Source organism: Schistocerca americana, chromosome 1, assembly GCF_021461395.2.
Source record: "Schistocerca americana isolate TAMUIC-IGC-003095 chromosome 1, iqSchAmer2.1, whole genome shotgun sequence".
Taxonomy (NCBI): Eukaryota; Metazoa; Arthropoda; class Insecta; order Orthoptera; family Acrididae; genus Schistocerca; species Schistocerca americana.
This window is the reverse complement of record NC_060119.1, coordinates 61,280,198-61,305,335: the sequence shown is the minus strand read 5'-3', so window position 1 is coordinate 61,305,335 and position 25,138 is coordinate 61,280,198. Positions and strand designations below refer to the sequence as shown.

The 25,138-nt window shown below is 39.5% G+C and overlaps 1 protein-coding gene across 3 annotated transcripts in view; it reads right to left on the bottom strand.

The window, feature by feature from the left end:
- The window catches only part of LOC124547995 (anaphase-promoting complex subunit 1), a 374,510-nt gene that overhangs the window by 11,749 nt on the left and 337,623 nt on the right, over positions 1-25,138 (bottom strand). For all 3 annotated transcript variants that reach the window (XM_047125147.1, XM_047125148.1, XM_047125149.1), the window contains one exon: positions 18,938-19,121. In XM_047125147.1, coding sequence (XP_046981103.1) covers positions 18,938-19,121 — 184 coding nt within the window. The remainder of the gene's footprint in view (positions 1-18,937; positions 19,122-25,138) is intronic.

Genomic DNA, 25,138 nt, shown 5'->3' with positions numbered 1-25,138 from the left:
AACAGAGAGACTGAGCTATAAGTGGCACAAGAAAAGGTGGCGGCGCTCAGCCTCTTCATCACGTATTGGTTCGGTCCAGAACACTGTCCTGTTTTTCCGTTGCTGCCGCAAACTTGCAGTAGTTGTCATAAAATTGCACCGTGAAGCTAAACCTTGCATTGGCAACGCCGATTGGATTATGTCAGCATTTCCTCTCTGACAACTCCCCTCTCTGCAACAACCGAAAATGTCCCCTTAACTCCATGACCACCTGTGGTGTGAACTGTCTGTCTTTTGTGCCACTTATAACTCGTTCAGTCATCAAATGTCAACAGGAAGAAAAAGCTACAAAGTCAAGCGAGATGTTGAGTAAGAAGGTAGAATGGAAGTAAACCTTACTAGGAAGAAATGTAAAACTTGGGAATTTTTACCATTGATTGTATAGATTCCACAGATTGCGAAAAATGTAAAATCAGAGTAACCGTGTGTGTGTGTGTGTGTGTGTGTGTGTGACCAAATATTCACATGAGCATCATGTAAAAAATTGAAGTAAATTGACCTAGAACTTTTCCAGATACTTGGAAACAAAATTTCCCTTTTATTTATTACATGTATATTTATATATTTAGAAATTCACAGGCATTCAACAGATACTATTTTTCGATGTCGTCACTTTAGTTCTCAAAGCACTCTACGAGCCAACAGATGAGCTTCCAAACAACTTCATCAAAAAAGCACACTACCACTTCTCCGGCACTCTGGACCTCGTTGTCAATACAAAACCTTCTACCATCTATAAAACTCTCCAGAGAGGTGAAAAGATGAGAATCTAAAAGGTATCAGATCAGAGCTGTGAGGGTGGTGGTTGCTGATGTCCCAACTGAATGAATCATAGAGTCCCTTTGTGGCTCTGGCTTGGAGTGGACGTTCGCTGTCATGTAACAAACACACTCCCTTTGTTAATGTTCCCCTTCTTTTGTTCCGTACTTCTCTTTATAGTCTTATAGGATTTCATAGTACAGTGCAACTTCAACTGTTTCCCCTGGGGCAAAAATTTAATGAGACGAATTGCTTTACAGCCTCAAAAGAGACAAGACATAATTTTTCAGGTCAAAACAACAGTTTTGAATTTTTTCATTGATGGTGAGGAGGGATGTCATCACCGTATTGAGTACACTGGAGAATAACAATCTGTTTGTCTTAGATCTGTGAAAGGTTTCTGACTAACTTTGGCCTCAGCATCCAAAATAACTATGGTTTTTGTCTATTATGTTAAGTTTTTAAGCTACAGAATAGCCCCTCTGCCTCAAAAGTCACACAGAATGTGCATATCAAGGAAAATAAAGTGGAAACTTACCAAATGTACTGTTCACAAAGAATCGTTTTCTTCATACAAAGGTTCCAAATAATTTGTTGTTGTTGTTGTGATCTTCGGTCCTGAGACTGGTTTGATGCAGCTCTCCATGCTACTCTATCCTGTGCAAGCTTCTTCATCTCCCAGTACCTACTGCAACCTACATCCTCCTGAATCTGCTTAGTGTATTGATCTCTTGGTCTCCCTCTACGACTTTTACCCTCCACGCTGCCCTCCAATGCTAAATTTGTGATCCCTTGATGCCTCAAAACATGTCCTACCAACCGATCCCTTCTTCTAGCCAAGTTGTGCCACAAACTTCTCTTCTCCCCAATCCTATTCAATACCTCCTCATTAGTTACGTGATCTACCCACCTTATCTTCAGCATTCTTCTGTAGCACCACATTTCGAAAGCTTCTATTCTCTTATTGTCCAAACTGGTTATCGTCCATGTTTCACTTCCATACATGGCTACACTCCATACAAATACTTTCAGAAACGACTTCCTGACACTTAAATCTATACTCGATGTTAACAAATTTCTCTTCTTCAGAAACGATTTCCTTGCCATTGCCAGTCTACATAATCCAAATAATTACTGCAAATTAAATAATGTTCACACAAACAGTACAGTTTCTTTGCCGAATGGTAAACATACATATTAAGATAAAAATTTTCACTTAATGCTTCTTCTGGGGTGTTTAATCTGTGGACATTCTAGCTTGAAGCTCCAACAATAGTCACGCATCATATCTACATCCAATCTCATTTGATACCATGCCTCCATGGCCTTCAAATCCTAATGGGGTCGCTCACCCTGCTCATTACTGACTGCAACAAGACCTTCCAGGAAGTCAGTAAGATGGCTATATGAAAAATGCAATCTGATGGCTCATTTTGCAACCAAGCAGTTTGCAGCTCTGTAAGAGTTTCTGGACAATTTTGGTGTAATTCTGTACTCATTTATTTCCAAGAAACTATTTGACAATGTTTTTGAATGGCAACCAATCATTCTTTTTAAGTTCTGTCATTGATCTCATAAATTGTTGATCTTTAATGAGCTGCCGAATTTGAGGACCATCAAACATACCGGGCTTTCTCTTTCCATATGACAGGCTAGGAAATGCTAAAATGAGATACTTAAATCAGTCTCCTTCAACTGATAAAACTTTAATAAATTGCTTCGTGAGACCTGTTTTATTTGCATAGGCGGAAGTATAATGTTCATTCGGTCAACAAGTGGCTGATATACACTCCTGGAAACTGAAATAAGAACACCGTGAATTCATTGTCCCAGGAAGGGGAAACTTTATTGACACATTCCTGGGGTCAGATACATCACATGATCACACTGACAGAACCACAGGCACATAGACACAGGCAACAGAGCATGCACAATGTCGGCACTAGTACAGTGTATATCCACCTTTCGCAGCAATGCAGGCTGCTATTCTCCCATGGAGACGATCGTAGAGATGCTGGATGTAGTCCTGTGGAACGGCTTGCCATGCCATTTCCACCTGGCGCCTCAGTTGGACCAGCGTTCGTGCTGGACGTGCAGACCGCGTGAGACGACGCTTCATCCAGTCCCAAACATGCTCAATGGGGGACAGATCCGGAGATCTTGCTGGCCAGGGTAGTTGACTTACACCTTCTAGAGCACGTTGGGTGGCACGGGATACATGCGGACGTGCATTGTCCTGTTGGAACAGCAAGTTCCCATGCCGGTGTAGGAATGGTAGAACGATGGGTTCGATGATGGTTTGGATGTACCGTGCACTATTCAGTGTCCCCTCGACGATCACCAGTGGTGTACGGCCAGTGTAGGAGATCGCTCCCCACACCATGATGCCGGGTGTTGGCCCTGTGTGCCTCGGTCGTATGCAGTCCTGATTGTGGCGCTCACCTGCACGGCGCCAAACACGCATACGACCATCATTGGCACCAAGGCAGAAGCGACTCTCATCGCTGAAGACGACACGTCTCCATTCGTCCCTCCATTCACGCCTGTCGCGACACCACTGGAGGCGGGCTGCACGATGTTGGGGCGTGAGCGGAAGACGGCCTAACGGTGTGCGGGACCATAGCCCAGCTTCATGGAGACGGTTGCGAATGGTCCTCGCCGATACCCCAGGAGCAACAGTGTCCCTAATTTGCTGGGAAGTGGCGGTGCGGTCCCCTACGGCACTGCGTAGGATCCTACGGTCTTGGCGTGCATCCATGCGTCGCTGCGGTCCGGTCCCAGGTCGACGGGCACGTGCACCTTCCGCCGACCACTGGCGACAACATCGATGTACTGTGGAGACCTCACGCCCCACGTGTTGAGCTATTCGGCGGTACGTCCATTTGGCCTCCCGCATGCCCACTATACGCCCTCGCTCAAAGTCCGTCAACTGCACATACGGTTCACGTCCACGCTGTCGCGGCATGCTACCAGTGTTAAAGACTGCGATGGAGCTCCGTATGCCACGGCAAACTGGCTGACACTGGCGGCGGCGGTGCACAAATGCTGCGCAGCTAGCGCCATTCGACGGCCAACACCGCGGTTCCTGGTATGTCCGCTGTGCCGTGCGTGTGATCATTGCTTGTACAGCCCTCTCGCAGTGTCCGGAGCAAGTATGGTGGGTCTGACACACCGGTGTCAATGTGTTCTTTTTTCCATTTCCAGGAGTGTAGAATGACTGGATACCTGGTCTCAGCTCTGATCTTGGGGTCAATTCAACTCCACTCAATGCTTCTCACGGGCTCTCTGCTATCCCACATGCAGAAATAACAGGGATACTCAATATATCTGATTTGCTCATTAAGGAGGAAGCAGAGCATTTTAAAGTCAACACAGATGATCCATTTGTGCATGGGATATTGCAATAAGTCAGTTACTCTCTTTATGTCTTCATATTCTTCACGCAAACAAACTGAATGGCCTCTTCGGACTTAGCCAAATTAATTTCCATTGTGTAGGTGGACACACTTCGTGCTTCGCTTTGGGACTATCAAAGAACATGCACCATCCATTTCTGTTATAAGCTGAAATTCCTATGTCTTCCAATAAACCATGTACATTATGGCAATATATAAATACATGATCACTTCTAAAGTACTGCAGAAATCTCTTTCTCTTGATCAAAAGTAGGTTACTTAGCTCCTATTTTCAAAAATTTCTTCTCGTGCAGTCTTGATGCTAACAGTTCTCAAGTTTTTTTGTATCATCCCAAATCTCATGTCATATCATTTGACTCAAGCTGCTCAAATCCCTTACAAACAGAATCATCAGGGAATCATCTTCGGTACCAAAGTCTTTGTCGCTGGGGTCACCTTAGTCTTTACCAGACTTGTACTCCTGTATTTCCAAAGAGGGTAATTCTTTGAAAACTGGCACTGGGATTTCAGCCGAATGAGGCATGACCATATAGCTGATGGTAAACTAGGATAATCTACTTTATGTCTGCCACTGTAGCTGAGTGCTGAGTGGACAGTGCACCGGTTTGTCATGCCGAGGGGCCCAGGTTCGATTCCCGGCTGGGTTGGAGATTTTTCTCTGCTCAAGGACTGGGTGTTTGTGTAATCTTCATCATTATCATTTCATCCTCATCGACGTGCAAGTCGCCGAAGTGGCGTCATCTCAAAAGACTTGCACCAGGCAATCGGGTCTACCCACTGGAAGGCCCTCACCACATATTTCATTTCAATTCATCTACTTTATACTTGTTTTTCTTGTTATATTCTTATGTTTTTCACTACACAAAAGTAATAGGCCTAATCACTTGAGTGATCTCTGAGCTCTCACCAAATCGTAAATTTATCACGCATTCCTTTCATCCACATCCGGAGAATCTCAACACACTGCTTGCACACTTTGTAAGGAATCCACAGTTTACCTTGATCACCAATTTTGATTTTAAAATATGCACAATAGACTTGCCTGACATATGTACTGATGTTTGCCCTTTAACTAGGAAAAGTAAAACTGCTACATACATAACAACATGAATCAGGGCTGTTTATGCACTTACAACGCAAACTACCAGACACAGACAGAGAGAAAGGCTTCAGTTCATATGCAAATAAAAACTAAACACTGATTACCTTGCATACAAACAAGAACTCTTGTCTCCATGTTGGAATGCGCTTCACTATATCACAGCAACACTCAATATCTACAGTAACTCAAGCAAACTGAACTTGTCTAGACAATATGAAACTGTCACCGTTCTGCTACGGTGAGGTTTGTGTTAGCCAATTGGAGAGCAATTGTGCCTGCTGTGCTCCATGCTCAGTCTCAAGGAGAGTGGTCACATTCATGTAAGATATAGGGAAAAAACTTGACATGGTAGAAGAAAACAAACTACAGTTTTCAAATCGGCATGCCTATTACACCCATAAACAGTTCAAAAATCAAACTCAACAGAAACTCTGTAACAAACTGTTCCCCAGTGCTACTATTTCATCTAAGGGGTGTAGTTACCCACCCATGTTTCATCATCAGCCACAACAGTGTCAAGGAATTGTTCACCTTCCAGTTCAAAGCACTCAAGAAATTCTCATGAAGTTGCAACTCTTTTGACTTCGATTTGATCTGTGAGCTGTTTTCGTGACCACTCTTGCACACAATTTTCGAAAACCGAGTGTTTCAGTGATTATTTCATGCAGAAGAGATCTGGAGATTTTTGGAAACATTGCACTCATCTCACCCAAAGTCGAGTCATTTTTTCCATCCTGTTCAGCCCCTTATCAGTCAAAATTGCCGGACACCCACTCCTTTGTTCATCTGGAACATTTGTTCCACCAGCTTCAAACTCATGACACCAGTTGTACGGAATAGTGCGATTCATCACACCATCACCACAAACAATTTTAATTTCATTAAAAATCTGGAATGGCACACTTCCCTTTGGAAGACGTAAGTGGATTATGCTCTCTCCTCACAGCTGGAAGGATTCAGAACAGAGTCATTCAATCAAACTTGGAACTACAATAAGAGTTTTCAATCAACTGAGACAAACAAGCATTATCACAGTTTTGGTCCATCTTTCAGGAAGGGCATGTATTCCAGTGTAATAAAACAAAGTCCTGCTTCCAAAACCACTGACACATGGACTCCTCACTTTCAAAGTTAATACCATATTAATGTTCATTTAGTGGTCTGAACAGACAGAAGCCTGATGATGCCAAATCAGGGCTGCACTGGGGATGAGGCAAGACTTCCCATCCAATTTCCACATGTCCACAGTCTCTTCAGTGGTGTGACAACTGGTGTGTGGTCTTGCATTGTCATGCAAAAGACGAACATCTGCCACAGCCTTTATTGGGTGAATTTGCTGAAGATATGCTTTACACTGTTTGAGAGTTATGACTTATTGTACAGAATTTATTGTGGATTTCTGGTCCAAACCATCAACTATAATCACACCCTCTGCATCCCAGAACACTACAGCCATAACTAGTCCTGCAAATCATGTGCTTTTGAACTTTTTCCACTTCATTGAGTTTCTGTGATGCCATTCCACTGACTACCTCTTTGATTCTGCTTCAAAAAAACGAACCAATTTCGTCTATGATCACAATTTTTTCCAGAAACTCTTTTCCCTCCAAACAGAAGTGCTGTGGTGCAAGAGTGGGGAAGCAGTTGTTTCCTTTCCTCTTTATTCTAATCGTTAAACATTCTTGGTACCCAAGCTGCTTAAACTTTTGAGTATCCCAGTTGTCGAATAGTCATCATCACACTGCCTTCATTGAGGGAGGTAATGCAATACAAATCATCTGCAGTCACCCGGCGGTCACCACAAATAATATCACTGACTCACTGAATGTTGCGTGTAGTCCTTGTAGTCATCGGCTTATTGCTCTGCAATTCATCAGCAAACCGAGTTTGCCCTTCAGCTTCGTTACAGTGATGAACCCATCATGTAAGTGCTGATGTCCACTGTTGCATCACCATACACATTTTTCAGTCTTTCATAAATACAAATGGGTGTTTCACATTCTGCACTCAATATTTCTATCACAAAAGCCTGTCAGTTAGTCTGCATGCAACTGTAGTACTGGCATCTGTTGACATAGAAAGTTACTACTGCGGTGCATTAGAGAAGAACCCACGGAATAGTGGCAAATTCAAATTTTTCACTTAACAAACTTTATTTAAGGAGAAAAAAAGGAGGTATTAATTTTTGACTGACCCTCACATGTGGATTATTACTATGACTGTAGGGTAACCTGTGGCACTGTCTAGAAGTAGAAGAAGAAGATGAAGATGAAAATGCTATATCAGTTTGTGGCTCATAGTCTTTGCTTGAAAGAATGAACAAAAATATAAATGTGAAAGTAAAAATACTTCTAGTGGTCACAGGCTCTTTATTTTGTCATGTTTTTCATCACATGCGTAATCACACTTTGTGATCACTGAAGGGAGCAAAGATGGCATCTAGAATCTAGTGCAATGAGCATATAAAAAACCCAAACACTATTTTACAACAAGTCTCAAACCAGTATGGATGTTTTTTATATACAAGGTGTCACACAAATGTTGTGACAAACTTGGAGTAGTTGTTGAGAGTGCCTTCAAGAACAAATCGAGGACAGAGACACGTGTCTCTGTGGATGATGGTTTCAGACACTGGTTTCTACCTGCAGTTTCTTTTCCCCCTCTTATATACCGAAGAACACTGTTGATTTTAAAGTGTTCCACAAGAAAAATAAACAGCAAATGGAAACACATATCTGAAACTGTCATCCATCGATGCAACAGAACATCACATTCATAAGAGACAAGTCCTTTCCATGCAGCAGCTAGCTCCATTTTCTCCACTGGTATTTGTGACAATCAGTCACAATACCTGAATAACAAACAATATCACAAGATGTTTCGCCTATGGTCTGTCAGCGTACAAAGTCATGTTTGCTGTTGAAGGGGTGGCCTTGTGGCAGATGCTGGCACCTATAACTCCAACACTCTGTAGTGTCATTGGATGATGATTCTGGGCAAGGTTTCCTATCCTTGATTTGTTCCTCAAGACATTCTCTACAATGCATCAGTGTCTGTTGCATCATTTCTGGGACACCCTGTATATATATACACACAACACACTATTATCATCATGTTACATTGACAATGTGTGTGTGTGTGTGTGTGAGAGAGAGAGAGAGAGAGAGAGAGAGAGAGAGAGAGGAGGAGGAGGAGGAGGAGGTCCAGAGGGGGGAGGGATGGGTCCCGGGTGAAAGGAATGCTGCCTTCAATGTTTACGAAGTGTGATCGGGTATTTGATGTAACACAACAGAATAAAGCGCCTGTGGCCACTGGATTTATTCTTACTTTTATATTTGTATTTTTGTTCATTCTTTCAATCAATCAAAGACCTTGTAGCTTTACTAAGCCGCAGTTGTCTCTCACTGTTGATTATCTCCCAACATTTAAGACAGTTGACAAAATATATTAAGTAATGTACACCACAATGCAGTAACTGGTTTTTGATCTTTCATATTTATTTCCACAGAATGTTGTCTCTTTGATGATCATCTTTGTAACAAACAGAAATCTAAATATTCAAATAAGGTTAGATTACACTAATAAGCACCAAATAACAAAGTTCTCTGGTGGCAGACTAACACATTAATTTACAAAATTCACCACAGACTGTACATTTTGATTGCTAAATAAAGGTTGGTTCGTTGGTTTGGGGAAGGAGACCAGACAGCGTGGTCATCGGTCTCATCGGATTAGGGAAGGATGGGGAAGGAAGTCAGCCATGCCCTTTCAGAGGAATCATCCCGGCATTTGCCTGGAGTGATTTAGGGAAATCACGCTAAATAAAGGCTGCCTACAAGACATTAACATAATGACTGTTGAACATAAACTGCAAATTACATGATCATTATGAACTTGAATGATAGCTTCCAATGGACCTGTAACATGACGTTTATGTTTTGGTAGCAATGCAGAGACTGGCAGTAAGCCATGCCTATTTACAGACACATGTAAAAACAGAAATCACAAAATGATAAAAACCACACTTATTACATATTAAATAATGACATAAAAACATGAAAACTAAAGTACACGATAGACAATGATGTAATTTCTTTCAACTACAACCTGGACAAACAGAAAATGGCAAAAATAATAGGTACTTCTATACTTTATGAGGTTGATTTTAAGAAACATGAGGATTCCCAATGCCCGCCAAAAAGTTCGGAGAAAGTGAACTTTTCTAACTTGAATAATTAACAAACATGTTATTTTAATGAATGAAGACAGTTTTGAAATAAGAAAATTCCGGATTATGAAACTAGGGTACTGAGTTTTGGTAATAACCACGATTTACGATTGGAAAACTTTAAAACACCCACCAAAATCTTGAATATTAATAAGTTTTGAAATGTGAAGTTTTTGGGAAAATCCAAACATTTGTTGAAAAGTGGAGAATGAGGGCTTTCAAATGAACTGTAAAATTTAAAAATAAACTACTATTTGCTCATAAAAATTTCACCCTTAACTGGTTTGTAAGTATTCCACAAAATAAAATGTTTCTATTAGGAACCAAATGTATTATTATAATCAGAAGTTTGAAACTATCCAGTGAATAATAAATTTTACTGAAATACTGCATGAATAAGGAATTAGCTATTTAGTGTAACTATTGTGGATTTACTATCAAATAAAATATATCAGGAAAGGAAAAAAAAATTAACATCACAAGTGGTATGAAAACAAGTGGGTTAGTCCCACTTTGCTCTGTGAGAACCTCCACATAACTGTGAGCCATGTACTGGAATAATGTTTTGTTTTTGACTTCTTCTACTACACAATGCCACAGGTTAGCCTAAAGCTGTAACACAACACATACACATAGCATTAACCCACATAACAATGGAGATTTAAACCTCTGAAACACAACACAGAAATAAATAAATTGTGACTGGTCACAATAAACTTGTTTCATTTAATAACATTCACAGTAAAGCCTCACCAAAAATGTTCAAATTTAAAAATGATAACTTCTGTTATTTACTTTCTTCAGATAAATCAATTGGGTGAATAGGACAAATGCTCGAAATTGTGTGTAATGACAATTATAAATCAATTGAAATTGTGTGCCATGGCAATTATAAATCATTTGTTGCACTTATTTTTCATATCAATATTACAAATAAAGAAGAATGAAACTAGGAAAACATGATGCTCTGAAATAATGAGAGACAGGGTTGGAAATTCATATAAAAACTGAAGTTACAGAATAAAACGGGTACAAATACTGTATTTTCTTCCAAGTAATTAATATGGTGTGTTATGAGAAGAGCAAGTGCTATGCTGGGAAAACAGTGATGACATTGTGCAGTTCCTCTATAAGAGCTTCTTTGACACCCTGTACCATTTCTAATGGACAGCACGATTGCATATCACTCATTTCAGAATGGTCCGTGCATTCTCAATGCAGCAGAGATCTGATTCTATACTTCACTAAGATGCTGTTCAAAAGATTGTGATGATGGGGATGTGCATTGTTCACATCAGTGTCTCGGTCAAGGTGGAGTCATGTACTTCATCTCTCTGGTCTCAGTTTGGACTTTGGTTGTACTTGATCTGTTGACAGCATTGTGTTGAGGGTCTGTCACACTTTGTTGTACCCAAAGATTGTCTCACTCTTGTTGTGTCGGATCTGCTGTTCATCTACCCTGCTGCTCAACCCTAGCATGGGTTTGAGTGCCAAACGCAGATGGTATTCCCATCTTGCATCATCATCATTTCTCGACTGTTCGCTGATGTGTGCACCGATATCCGGCAACATGCGGCTATAGCAGTTAGTAACTTTTGGAATAGGTTCCCACCATTGGACATAAACTATTGGAGACAAAACCATCTTTACATCTCTGCAGATTATAATAACCTTAAATTTGCAGAAAAGTTTCACAGTGAGACATTAATTTTCACACCTACAGTAATTCTTGTCTCAGTAGTGACAGATCTTAGAGTGACAGAAGGAGGTACTGCATAAAGCACTCCAAAGGTATTCAGCACAGGATGAGGCAAGTACAAGACCAAAAGCAGGCTACTTAGCACATGATAATGACACAGTGTTCAGCCTGGTATGTATCAAGCACACCTGAAGCAGCCAAAGTGTTAAATAAACTTTGAAACGTGCCTGCCCGCTGCTCAACGCCTCTTCTATGTGGTGAGTAGCAATCTACTCACATTCATATTGTTGAAAAAAACAAATCTGGCATTCTACAGCTTGGACTGTGGATCATTCGATACCTTAACACAGAAGGTAGCAAGATAATTTGAAAAGATAAATAGATATGTTGAAATCAGATAGAATGAGAATTAGTGAAGTGCATTAACAGTACATCCGAGACTTCTGGTTAGATAGAGTACAGTGTTACCACCACAAAATCAAACTGGAGTACTGTAGGAGTAGGTTTTATAATAAATAAGAAAATAAGAATCTGAGTGAAATACTGTGAACAGAATAGTGAACACATTGTCCAAGCTAAGGTAGACAAAGACAATACTCACCACAGTAGTACATTTATATACAGGGTACAGGGTGAGTCACTAACTATTGTCACCTAAAATAACCCAGAAAGTACAATAGTAGCTGAAAAGTTTGTGGGACAAATGTTGCATGGGACAACGGGGGCCATAATATGACATCAGTTTTTTGTTGCTAGGTGGGGTCATGTCAGAGATATGAAGGTCATCTTCTTCTTCTTTTAAGTGAGATGCTATAGTTTTGTACTTATTTTATGATAGCGGCTATCAAGACAGATCCAATGATGTGCAACAGTAAGTAAGGTCTTTGAAGGTAAATGAAGGTCACAAAGGTGGTATGAACATCCATTTACAGAAGGTGTTCGAAGTTATGACCATTGGTATCAGTGCAGTGCTGCAATCTTCTTATCTCAGGGTTTTCAATGCAGAAATGTAGTGAGAAGGGGCATATGTGTGTGGTGGTTCACAATATCATAGTGCTGGAGGGAGCATCACTCATGCCTCTGGTTTGAGAAGACTGATGATTGAAGTATGAACATTTCTCAAAAGAAAAACAGGTATGTGTTCTCCTTTCTTTTAAAACTATAAATAGTGGCATAACTAGTACTATCTATCGTTCTACTAAACTGAATGAGTGTGACACCATTGATAAAGTCTCAACCTCGAAAGAAGTTTATTAAAAAAAACCTTATCCAATCCAGAAGTCACTCACAGTTAGAGTAATTAGTTTCTGATGTGTGTGTAGTGGTCATTAATACTTAAAAGATCGTTTCAATAATTCTATCACCATCCGTTTATGAGTTGCTAAGCAACATATCAAAAAGCTGACGATGCAATGATTAATATTTGTCATATCCTGACAGTAAATCGCTTCTGGCTTGCTTTACGCATCAAGACGATTACTATGCCACTCATATAAGTCTTTGATAGTTATGATCAAGCTACTGTCCGTAAATTGCGGTTAATGTCACTGAATCATACACGCCATGATAATGCCCGATTATCCAGCCGCGTACCTTAAACTCCGTGCAGATATTTGAGAATTCATGCGCGATTTGTTTGCACCAAAGTTGGGTCGTTGTTCCCTAGAATAATTTTTAAAACAACTGCGGGTTGTAAATAAACAATTCTATGTCCATTCATGAAAATTACAATAAAGCCACACTTGATGACTACTTGATTGCGTTGCGCACTCTAGCAACACGGAAGAGTTCCCCCCCCCCCCCCCCCCCCCCCTACAAAGAGAAAACATATCATGCATAATGCAACAAGGTGATTTGCTATGTCAAAACATATTTATATCTATCTCATTAAAACTCTTTATCTATTAAATGTTGTACATAATTAAATTCTTTACACTGTAAATAATCAATAAAATTTAGAAATGAATGACATGTATAAAAAAAATCTGAAGTTGATATGACTGCATGGGTCACTACTGGTTTTGACTCCCCTACACTCATGCGACGCAAAGTAGATCCGACTATATAGGACATACTCATGTAATGTTACAATGCTCTCACAATTTTCTCTCGTATATCGTACAGACAGTAAATATTCGCTGAATACGACATATCCATCTAATGTGCCATTGACATCTAAACAACATGCGACAGTTTTGTAATACAACACTAATAGGAATGGTAAGACTAGTATCGTCGAATCAAGGGAATGTGAATAATGTATTCCTTTGAAAAACAAGTCAATATGCACCTCATTTACAGAATGCCAACAAAATTCGGGAGAGCTAGAGACTTATATGCTGAAAGATATCCTCAACGTATTCGCCCTACACATCTACATTTAAATATGTGTATGATAAACTGAGAACAACTGGATCTTTAACACATCGGAAACATGTCCGGCAAAGGAAAGTTACTAACGAGGAAACGGAAATTGGCACTCTTGCCACTGTGTTTCGAGATCCTTGTGTTAGTTTGCGTCAAGTTGCAAGGGAATCTGGCGTGAGCCAGAGTAGTGCTTTTCGTGTTCTGCATCACCATAAATATCATCCTTACCATATCAGTTTCCACCAAGAATTAACTGGTATGGATTGTATGCATCACACTGAATTCTGTCAATGGGCTCAACTTCAGAGTCAGAGGGATGACACATTTATTATTTTGAGTTTATTTAGTGATAGGGCTACATTCACGAACCATGGAAATGTTAATTTGCATAACATGCATTACTGGGCAACTGAAAATCCATATGGGCAGTGGCAAGTTGCACACCAAAAACCGTGGTCGGTGAATGCATGGTGTGGGGTTCTCTAGGACAGGATTATAGGCCCCTGTTTCATTGAAGGAAATCTTAATGGTAGGAAGTATACCACATTCCTGCACAAAACATTAGGTCTGTTATTGGAAGAAATACCTTTAGGAACAAGGAACAGAATGTGGTGTCAACACGATGGGTGTCCTGCACATTTCACACTGATGGCTAGAAGTGAGTTGCAGAGACAACTCCCAAATCATTCGTCTTGGGCGGCTCATTCACCAGACTTGATGCCTCTGGATTTTTTCTTGTGGGGATTCGTAAAATACATTTTTTATAAATACGGTCCAGCTACACCTAAAGACATGCGAGAGAAAATTGTCAGAGCAAGTGCTTCGATAAGTGCCAATGTGATACGGAATACCACTCAATCCATGATAAGAAGATCGCAGCACTACACTGATGCCAATGGTCATCACCTTGAACACCTGTAAATGGACTTTCATGCCACCTTTGTGACCTTTGTTGACCTACAAAGACTTTACTGTTACACATCATTGGATTTATCATGATATCTGCTACCAGAAAATAAGTACCAAACTATTGTATCCCATTTGAAAAAAAGAAAAAGAAAAGTTTACTTCATATCTCTGAAGGAACCCCACCTAACAACATAAAACCAACATGATATTATGGCCCCATTGTCCCATAAAACTTTTGTCCCACAAACTTTTCATCTCCTATCATACTTTCGGAGTTATTCTTGGTGGCAATAGCTAGTGACTCACCCTGTATACCTAGTAGCACAGATGATGAAGAGACTGAAACATTTTACTGTGAAAAAAAGAAATTATTCAGTTCTTTGCAAGACAAAAAGTTAATTGTCATGGGAGATTTTATGTAACAGATGGAAAGGAAGAGGAGGAGGAGAACACAGACTTCAGAAAAGAAATGAAACACAAAGCTTCAGACCCCAATGTGCTGCACAGAGCACGATTTAATTACTGAAAACACTTGGTTTACAAAGCATGCAAAGGGGCTGTATATGTGGAAGAGATCTGGAGACATAGCAACGTTTCATATAGATTATATATTGGTAAGAAAGAGATTTGGAAACTAGATTTTAAACTGCAGCACGTTTAACAGAACAGACATGAACTCTGACCATAGTTTACTGTTTACAAAGTGCATATTAAAACTGAAGAAATTACAGAAAGGTACAAAATTAAGGAGAAGGGATTTGGATAAGTTGGAAGAACCAAAGGTGGTCGAGAGTTATAAAGGGAGCATTAGGCAACCTTACAGACACAGAAAGAACAGTTATCCACCACCTAAAAGCTGATCCCAACCTCACAATCCTACCTGCCAACAAAGACACTGTAGTTTTGAATTAGAGAGATTACCTGGCCGAGGGACTCCACCAGCTGTCAGATTTGCCCATCTACAAACCCTGCCACACTGACCCAATTTCAGAAATCCAATGGAATCTCTAGACCCTCCTCAAATCCTTAGGTCCATCTCAGAACTTCTTCCCTGAGTCTCTCTCTCTCTATCTCTCTCTCTCTCTCTCTCTCTCTCTCTCTCTCTCTCTCTCTCTCATCACCTGTACCACTTCCCACATTCCTACATTCTCCCTGCTTTCTTAAGTCCATAAACCCAACCACCCAGGACACCCCATTGTAGCCGGTTCTGTGCCCTCACTGGAAGAATCTTTGCTTTTGCACATCATTAACTTCAGCCTATTATCTGCAACCTATCCTCCTATACAAAAGACACAACCATTTCTTCTACCTTTTCTCCACAGTTCCTGTTCCTTTACCCAAACCCTTTAGCTAGTTCAGATTCAATGTCGACTACTTCGTGATTTGGAACAAGGAAGGGCACCCTATCCACATTCTTCCAGAACCTCCACATCTTCACATCCATTCATTCACTTGGTCTTCCTCAACCCTATAAGCCAACATCCTCAATATTGACCTCCACCTCAAGGCCACATCAGTGCCTCTGTCTATATCAAACCCACCAACCATCAGCAATACTTCCACTTTGACAGCTGGCACCCATTCCATACCAAGAAGTCTTTTCCATACAGTCTAGCCACCCATGGTCGTCATACCTGTAGCGATGAGCAGTTCCTCTCCAAATATACGCAGTGATGCCTTCACAAGCAGAAATTACCCGAACAACCTTGTAAAGAAACAGATCTCTTGTGTCTTGTCTCTCCAGTCACCTAAAACCTTCCACATACACTGTCTGTCCACGAAGGAGCACTCCCCTTGTCACTAGATACCACACAGGACCGGAGTAACTGAATCACATTCTCTGGCAAAGTTTTACCTACTTCTTGCCATGGTCTGACACGAACATCCTACCCACTATCGTTCTCACCCTCGCACAGTGGTATTCTGCTGTCCACTGAACCCACGCCATATCCTTGTCCTACTTATTCCACTCCGGCTCTTAACCTCTTTCCTGATGGCCTACATCTCTGCAACAGACCTAGATGCAAGACCTGTCCTGCATGTCCTCCCACCACCACCTGCTCCTGTCCAGTCACACACATCACCTATCCCATCAAAGGCAGGACTACATGTGAAAACAGGTTTTTTATCTATGAACCAGGCTGAAAGTATAGTTTGCCCACATGAAAAGCCACTAACAAACTGTAGCCAAGATACAACTGAACCACCCAGTTGTTTAATATGCTGCCCACACAACATTCTCCACTTCAATGACTGCTTCACAGCCTGTGCCATCTAGATTCTGCCTACCAACTTCAGATTTTCTGAACTGTGTAGGTAGAAACACTCCCTGAAATACACCCTACATTTGATTGTGTAAACCCCCCTTGACCTCAACTTTCACTAGTCCCTGTCCCCCACAAACCTATCCCCTTTCCACTCCCACTCCATTTTCTTTACTTCTCTCCTTTTCCACTGCCCTCCCCCTCCCTCCTAAGCCTCGTGACTGCGCCCAACAGCCCTACTCTGTCCCCACCACATTCCTTTACATCCCACGAGCAGCACCACACCTTCCTCCACCTCCACCCTGCTATCCTTTGCCCTCCCCGCGCCAGTGAACAGATGCTAAATCAAACTGGAGTAAAAGAAATGTATGCATAATCTGAAAAACGAGGAGGCAGTTAATAGGACACATCCTGAGGCATCGAGGGATAGTCAGTTTGGGAATTGTTGGAGTGTAGGAGGTAGAAATTAAAGAGGGCAACTACAGTAAGCCAGCTCAAGGGATGTAAGTTGCAGTAGCTACACAGAGATGGAAAAATTTGCGCAGGACATGTTAGTGAAGAGATTTCCATTAAACCAGTCTTTGGATCTAAGACAACAACACAGTTACTTATATTTTATGGATACGATTTCAGTTTTACACTTACCTAACCACAAAAAGGTTAATATTGAGCACATTAATAGATACGAGGTGTGATTGGAAAGTTTTAAGAATGGATCCGCTACTGCTTACTGGTTTGGTGGGCAGGTACTCGGAGAGTGGGGAGTGAGTCATTGTCTTGTTCTTCAATGCCCTCTGACAGGAAACTGCATTGCCCTTATTCAGTTCATTGTTGCAGGTCTGTTAGGGCTTGTTGCCAGATTCTGTCTGCGTGAAATTGGACATAAAAACAGAGCAACGAGTTTGTGTTAAATTTTGTTTTAAAACCGGGAAATCAGCTTCTCAGACTTATGAACAATTAAAAACACTTTTGGAGATAATTGTATGAGCCAGTCAAATGTTTCTGTCTGGTTCAACAGGTTTAAAAATGGCTGCAACTAATTTGAAGATGAACCACGGTGCGGGCCGTCCTTTCACCTCAAAAACGAATGAAAATGTTGTGAAAGTTCGCGACTTAGTGCACTCTTATCATAGACTTACAATTAGGGAATTGGCTGATGAACTTAATTTAAGTTGCTACGCAGTTCGGTCAATTTTATCTGAAGATCGGAACATGTGCTGAAAGTCCACAAAATTCATTCCAAAAGTGTTGTCAAGTGAACAAAGACAAAACCAACTTGAAGTGTGCCAAGAACAGGTTAATTGGACTAAAAATGACCCAGATGTGTTAAATATGGTAATTACAGGTGACAAACTGTGGGTATATGGATATGATCCTGAAACCAAAGTGCAGTCTTCACAGTGGAAGACTCCAGGTTCACCACAACCGAAGAAAGCACAGTAAGGTCGGTCGAAGGTGAAGACAATGTTGGTGATTTTTTTCGATTCTACCGGGTAACTATGCATAATGAATTCACCTCTGGAGGACAGACAATTAACCAGGAATACTACAAATGTGTCCTTGAGTGTTTGCATGAAAAGGTGCGCTGTGGAAAGACAGGAGTTGGGAGCTACGCCATGACAATGCTCCAGCTCATGTGCCTTTTCCATCATTGAATTTTTGACCAAATTCAAAATTCCTGTGCTTCCTGAAGCACCATATTCCCCTGATTTGGCCCCTTCAGACTTCTATCTGTTTCCTAAACTGAAATTTTCACTGAAAGGGAAGCGATTTGACTCGATTGAAGACATCCAGGCAAATACAGGGAGTGTCCTTAACACACATCAGGAAAAAATTTCCAGGAATGTTTCCAAAAGTGGAAACACTGTTGGAGTCAGTGTGTTCAGTCAGAAGGAGACTATTTTGAAGGAGATGCATCACAGTAGCATGTAAGTACCACCACTGTACAATTAGAAGCCCATTCTTAAAACTTTCCAATCACACCTCATACAATAACAAATCAGAACCAAGACACAGAAATCAAATTTGCAAGATAACATAGAATAAAATAAAATTTTGCCCTTACTGTATTTGGAAAAATGTTTCTTTAACCTTATAATAGGTTTACAGAATATTAATATATGAAATTATAACCAGATTCACTGTGCTGCTTACCTGTTTCCCACGAATCCAGTATCTGTAAAACTCTCTGAATTACAGACAAGGCCATGTCCGACGAAACTAGTGGCAGCACAGACTGCCCCTGGCGCCAACTTGCACGACTGATTCCTTGTGCTGTTACAAGTTTCAGTTGCCACATCAACAAATGATTTGGTTCTGTTGCCATACTCTGAACAGTCTGTTACAACACCACAATATGAGAGATTCACATGATTAAGATGACAACTAATTTCACTAATAACAAACATATGAACAAAACAGTTGAAGAGCAATGAAAAGTATTATATTAAAAACACACAATACGTTGTTTCATTCCATAATTTTGTCAACAGAAATGTTTTACAATAACTACCTTCTATTGTAGGAAATTTGGTTATATGTGGCATCAGAGATCTTTCTTTCGCTTCAAGAACATGAAAACAAAACACATTCTTTGAAAGTTCATCAAAAAGTTAAATAGAATTTTATGTATTCCAATATTTTATCACAGTAATGACAGAAAATTACAATGCCATTTGCATGTTTTGTAGTAATAGTATACTTTTCTTTTTACTGTACTTAGTGCAACAGAACAAAATGTTACTAAAGAAGAATGAAGCATGGATGTGTTTCGAAATTAGTGAAAACTGCTGTACATTATTTGAATATATTGTCACAAGGTCTGCTGTTCATACAGTCTTTGTTTTAGACAGATGACATACTACACATAACAACCGAAGTACATAAAGTTTAATATGCAAATAAAGCCACATCACTGTTCAAATGAACTGACTCAAAAAATTCTGTCAAAACTTTTAACTATAAAGAGGATCAGTTAGAGTATAATGTCTGGTCTGTCAAGTGATAATTATAGTTGGAGACCTTAATGAGAGAAGATATGCTTTAAAGATATTGCAATAACAACAATTCATTAGTTTTATCAACAAACAGATCTTACTGACTATGGTTACAGAATTATCTGCTAGCATAATTTTCTGCCTGTGTATGGGCCCCAAATCCTTAGCTAGCTAGCTGTCTATTGAAATTAAGTTTTTCTAAAGTATTTTTTCTATAACCAATGGTTCCAAAAAGGTAACCAATATTCATTCTGAAATATAATTTACTCTGTTCAGATACTTCCCCAAACACATAATGTTGTCACAAAAGGGAATTTCTCACAGAAGTATGAAAGTTTAGCATTCACTTTTGCACAGTGTACAGTCACAAAATTGTTGACACTGGGGCACTCATATTCCTACAGTTGGAGTCAACAATGACGGCAGCTGAGTTTAGGCTCATTAAATGCACTTGGCGGTCGAGTTTAGGTTCATTAAACGCACTTGATGTCACCCATTATCCAACAGCCAATGAATGTTCAGCAGTGTACCGAGTGCTCCCCTGTGAATGTTGTAGCTGCCACTGTGAGCATAAATGTGATCATAGCAAGTTATTTAGTGAATTTTGATTCCATTTGTTGTGAGCTGTCATGGCTAATGATGGTGGTAGGCGACAATTCTACAAAAGCATGCAAGACATGTAATTTGCACAATATACACTTTCTCCAATCACAAAGTCTCTCTATGCCCACAATGCAACTGTCACTTGGCACTGGCAACATTGCATTCCCCGGCCACACCTTGACCGGTGCAAATTGCCATCATTGGACTACAGTGCTTATGCAATCACAGGTAATGTCAAATTTGATTATATTCTGAATGTGTAAATGGGTGTGAGTTCTTTATTTCTGATGAATAACTTTGTCTGAAAGCTGAATATTTCTATTGTTCTTTCTGACGTGCCTGTCTGCGACTCAATACCTCATCTAATATGGTGAGTGGCAATCTATCCTTCCCATGTTGTTGTTGCTCTTGTCCATCCAGGACTTTCCATTGTTCTATTCTGTATTGGAAGTTTATAAAAAATATTTTGTAAGCTGTATCTTAATAAGAATTCATTTCACTATATTGTTTTTTAATTTTCATATGCAGGAAGCAAGTGCTGTGTCCAAACAGCGTTCGCCAGTATGGGTTGTTAACTGGCCACTATTTGATTTGCCACAATGGCCAAAAATCCAAAGCTGATGAACTTCAAGGCACTGTGCAGCCACTGCCCTTTGAATCTCAACATAAGGCTGTGTTAATTTTCTTCAATGGTTGAGATTTGAAGTCTGAGAGTGTTTTGATGTTAGTAAGTTCTGCAGAGCAAACTGTAGATTACTGGATGTAGCAACTCGATTTTTCGCCAAAAGATGAAATCAACAACAAAAATTTAATGTAGGTCATGATTTTTAGATCACAGCAATAACAATAATTCAAATTTAGATTTTCAGAGTGGGCTACCTTTTGAAAATGATCACCAATCTTGTAGACAAAAACATTAAATATGAGACACCATAACAGCTACAATAAAAGTGAGTCTCATGACAAAGGAATCATTACAGCTCTTTCATTTATTTCAAATAACATAAAAAGGAGAAAAGTTAAGAGTTTAATATCCCATCAATGATCAGGTAATGATATAGAAAGGCAGAAAGATTTAGAGTTTAATATGCTGTCAACACTAATTCCATTACTCATTAGACGCACTTGCATTTGGGCTAGGCTGGGAGAGTAGATCAGCCTTGGGTGCTCTGAGGGAATAATCTTGGTAGCCATTTTAAAGTATTTGCTAAAATTAGAGAAAATTTAAAAAAGGATGGTTGGCTCAGCACTTGAACTCCATTCATACCTCCCTAACTTGTGCTTGACTAATCCTGAACACAGGACAGCTGCTCAACAACTCTTGTAGATGCACACAACACAGATCACTTTTCATATTTATCATATCTTCATACACACATATTTGCACACACAAAAGCGCGCGCACACACACACACACACACACACACACACACAAGCGCGTGCACACGCAGGCGCGCGCGCGTGCACACACACACACACACACACACACACACACACACACACACACACACAACTGTCTATTGGCTATTGTTGACAAAGGCGTTAATCGCTGAAAGCTTTAATTTTGAGAGTCTTTTTGTTGTGCCTATCTGCAACTCAGCATCTCCACTAGATGATGTTGCATATCAATGATACAAGAACCATCTAGATCTAGCACCATAATTCACGAAAATACCAGACTTCTCCAGTAGTATGGGGCTGGAACTATTTAAGCAGCACCACGTGGAAGAATTGAGCAGCTCCCAACTGAATAGTGATCTGATAAGATGATTATTTGTAAACATAATACAAACAATAAGTGCAAGTTAGGAACATTTGAAATGTTTACTGCGGGACACAACACCAACATCAACTTCAGAGGGCTTTGTCGATGAGGCTGGCAGAATGAGTTTCACCAAATTAAAGAAGAACTAGGAAAATATGTAGAATCAGCTGCCCTGCTCATATACTCCACAATACTATATCAAGTGCTGCAGAAGTCTTAACTGTTGACATTGCAGCAATCATTATGAAAATTTTAATTACTTTTCAATACACATGGTAAGGACAGAGAAGCTGAAACAGTTCTGTTTGTACATTGATGTCAATCATCAGACTCTTCTATCCCACTCAAAAATATGATGGCTGTCGTTAATGCCCACAGTTGAGAGAATTCTTAAGCTTCAGATTCCATTAAATCAATATTTTGATGCCAAAGACAGGACACGTACAATAATTTAAGACTTTTTCAGTTGTGTGATCTGTGAAATTTACTTCATGTTTCTGCAGTCAAACTTGGCTCTGTTTCAAAACAATATAAAAAGCATGGAAAAGAATAAAGAGTTGATAACTGAAATGAGAAATATATTAATTGAGACTCAAAGACGCCTGAATGAAAGGAAGACTGCCATTTTTATTGGCTTGCAAACCAAGATGAATTTGAACAAATTAAAGAATGAGAACCCTAACTGAGAAATAATTAATTTGATTTCAAAATTTAAGAAAGAGAGTAAGGCTTTCTATACTATATCATTTGATTACTTAGAGAAATGGGTTATTTCTTTTAATAAATTCAAGTGTTTGATTGGAGATGCTATCTGAAACCCCAGATTGGGTGATGATTGAAAACACAATTATATACCTGACAAATCCTTAGGCACCAAAGGATTTCTAGTAACAATATTATACATAAAATTGTGGATTTTAAAAGGCCTACAGTTCAGTTGATTGTGAATCTCTTTTCCAAATTTTATAGGAATAAGGGATAGATAATAGAACTCTAACACTGATTAAGGCAACGTTAACCGACACTAGCTCTAAAGCTAAATTCATGAGAGAAATTTCTGAATCATTTGATACAAAGATGGACTCTCCCCATTACTGTTTAACTGTGATTTGGAAATGGTAATTACAGAATGGTGAGAGCAAAAGTTGAGTCAAAACGCAGATCAATCAATCACATTAGGATGAAGTAATATTAAAGTAGATTGCCTTGCCTTTGCAGACAATCTGGCAGTTTTACCTAGGAAAATTACCACAGCTCAAAAACAAATGAAATTCTTAAAGTACTTGCAGGAAAAAAAAAATATATAACATGCAACAAACCAGCACTAAAGTTTTTGAACACAAATTATGGAAAAATAAAAAAAGGTTTCTCAATTTAAATACCTGGGTGAAATCATACAAGAAAATTGTCTGGAAAAAACTGCAAATGAAGTTTGCTGTCAACAAATGGCAACTGAATTCTAATTTAAAAGAATTATAATAAATATCACTTTCTAAATTCAGTAAACTTAGACATTACAGCACTGTAATCAAACCTGAATGTCTTTATGGAGCAGAAACTTTAATTTTAAATAGAAAGACAGATATTGAAGAAATCCAAGAGAAAGAAAAAAAGATTATTAGGAAAATATTAGGCACCAAAATTATTGAGAACTAATAAGTAAATAGAATACATAAGGCACACATGGTGACATGAGAAACCAAAGACTTGAATTTTATGGACACGGCACCACTAGGTTGACAAAACAAATAGCAGAATTCTACGAAAACCAAAGTAAGGCCAAAATTGAGCCAATTAAATGGACCACCACGATTAAGGAGGATCTTAAAGTAGTTGGTATAACGTAGGCAGACGTTGCAGATAGAAAAACATTCAGACAATGGGTATGTGATTGGAGAGTTAGTCAGAGAGGGATTAGAAAATGGACTTGAGCACCATGGTCTCATGAAACAAAGAGACTTCATTCTGAAAGGATCTGGACACAAAGGAAGGCCAAACATCAAAAGCGACATTGACTGATTGTATCTTGTGTGGTCCTATTGAGCCCACACATAAATAATAATAATAATAACAGAAAAAGCCCTCCAACAATTGGAAGCAACTCAGAAGCAAATTAATCGAAACCAAACAAACACTGATACCTCTGCAAAAAAGAAAGAAACACACTTGGTGGAATGAAGAATGTGAACAAGCAATCCAATTTCGACAGAAAGCATACAGTAACTGGAACAGCAGAAAGACTGAGAAGAATTACAAAACATTCTTGGCAGTGAGGAAAGAGGCAGCCCAATTAATAAGAAAGACCAAAAGGAAATTTGAAAAGTAACAGCTACTTGAAATAAAGAAAGACTTTGAAAGAAACAACACGTGAAATTTTTACAAGAATTCCAAAACAAAACTCACAGGATATCATCTGCAAAATCTTTGCTTCAACAAAGGAAATGGGCAATGTGCACTGAACAATCAAGAAAATTGTGAAGAACTTGCAAGATATTTTGAAAAACTGCTGAACTGCCCAGAAGCAACACAAAGATTTCCACCTCAGGAACCTGAATCCACAAACCCAAATTCATTATCACTGGACGTAGAGGAAATCACCAAACGGATCAAACGTCTTAAAAACAATAAAGCTGCAGGTTAAGATGGAATCGTAGCAGAAATCCTCAAAATAAGCAGGCCCAAGTACTATAAAAGAAATCACCTAAATAATACAAGACATTTGGCAAACAGAACAAATTCCGGACAACTGGAAAAATGCATTACTTCAGCCTCTACACAAGAAAGGAGATAGATCAGATGTAAACAACTATAGGGGAATCTCATTGACATCAGTAACTTACAAAATTCTAACCCAGTGCCTTCTCAATAGAACACAACAACAACTAGAACAAAAAATGGAGAATATCAGGCAGGATTCAGACCAGGCTGTTCATGTCCAGAGCACATTCTGAACTTAAAACTAATCTTAAGACATCAGAGAATAAGTGGCAA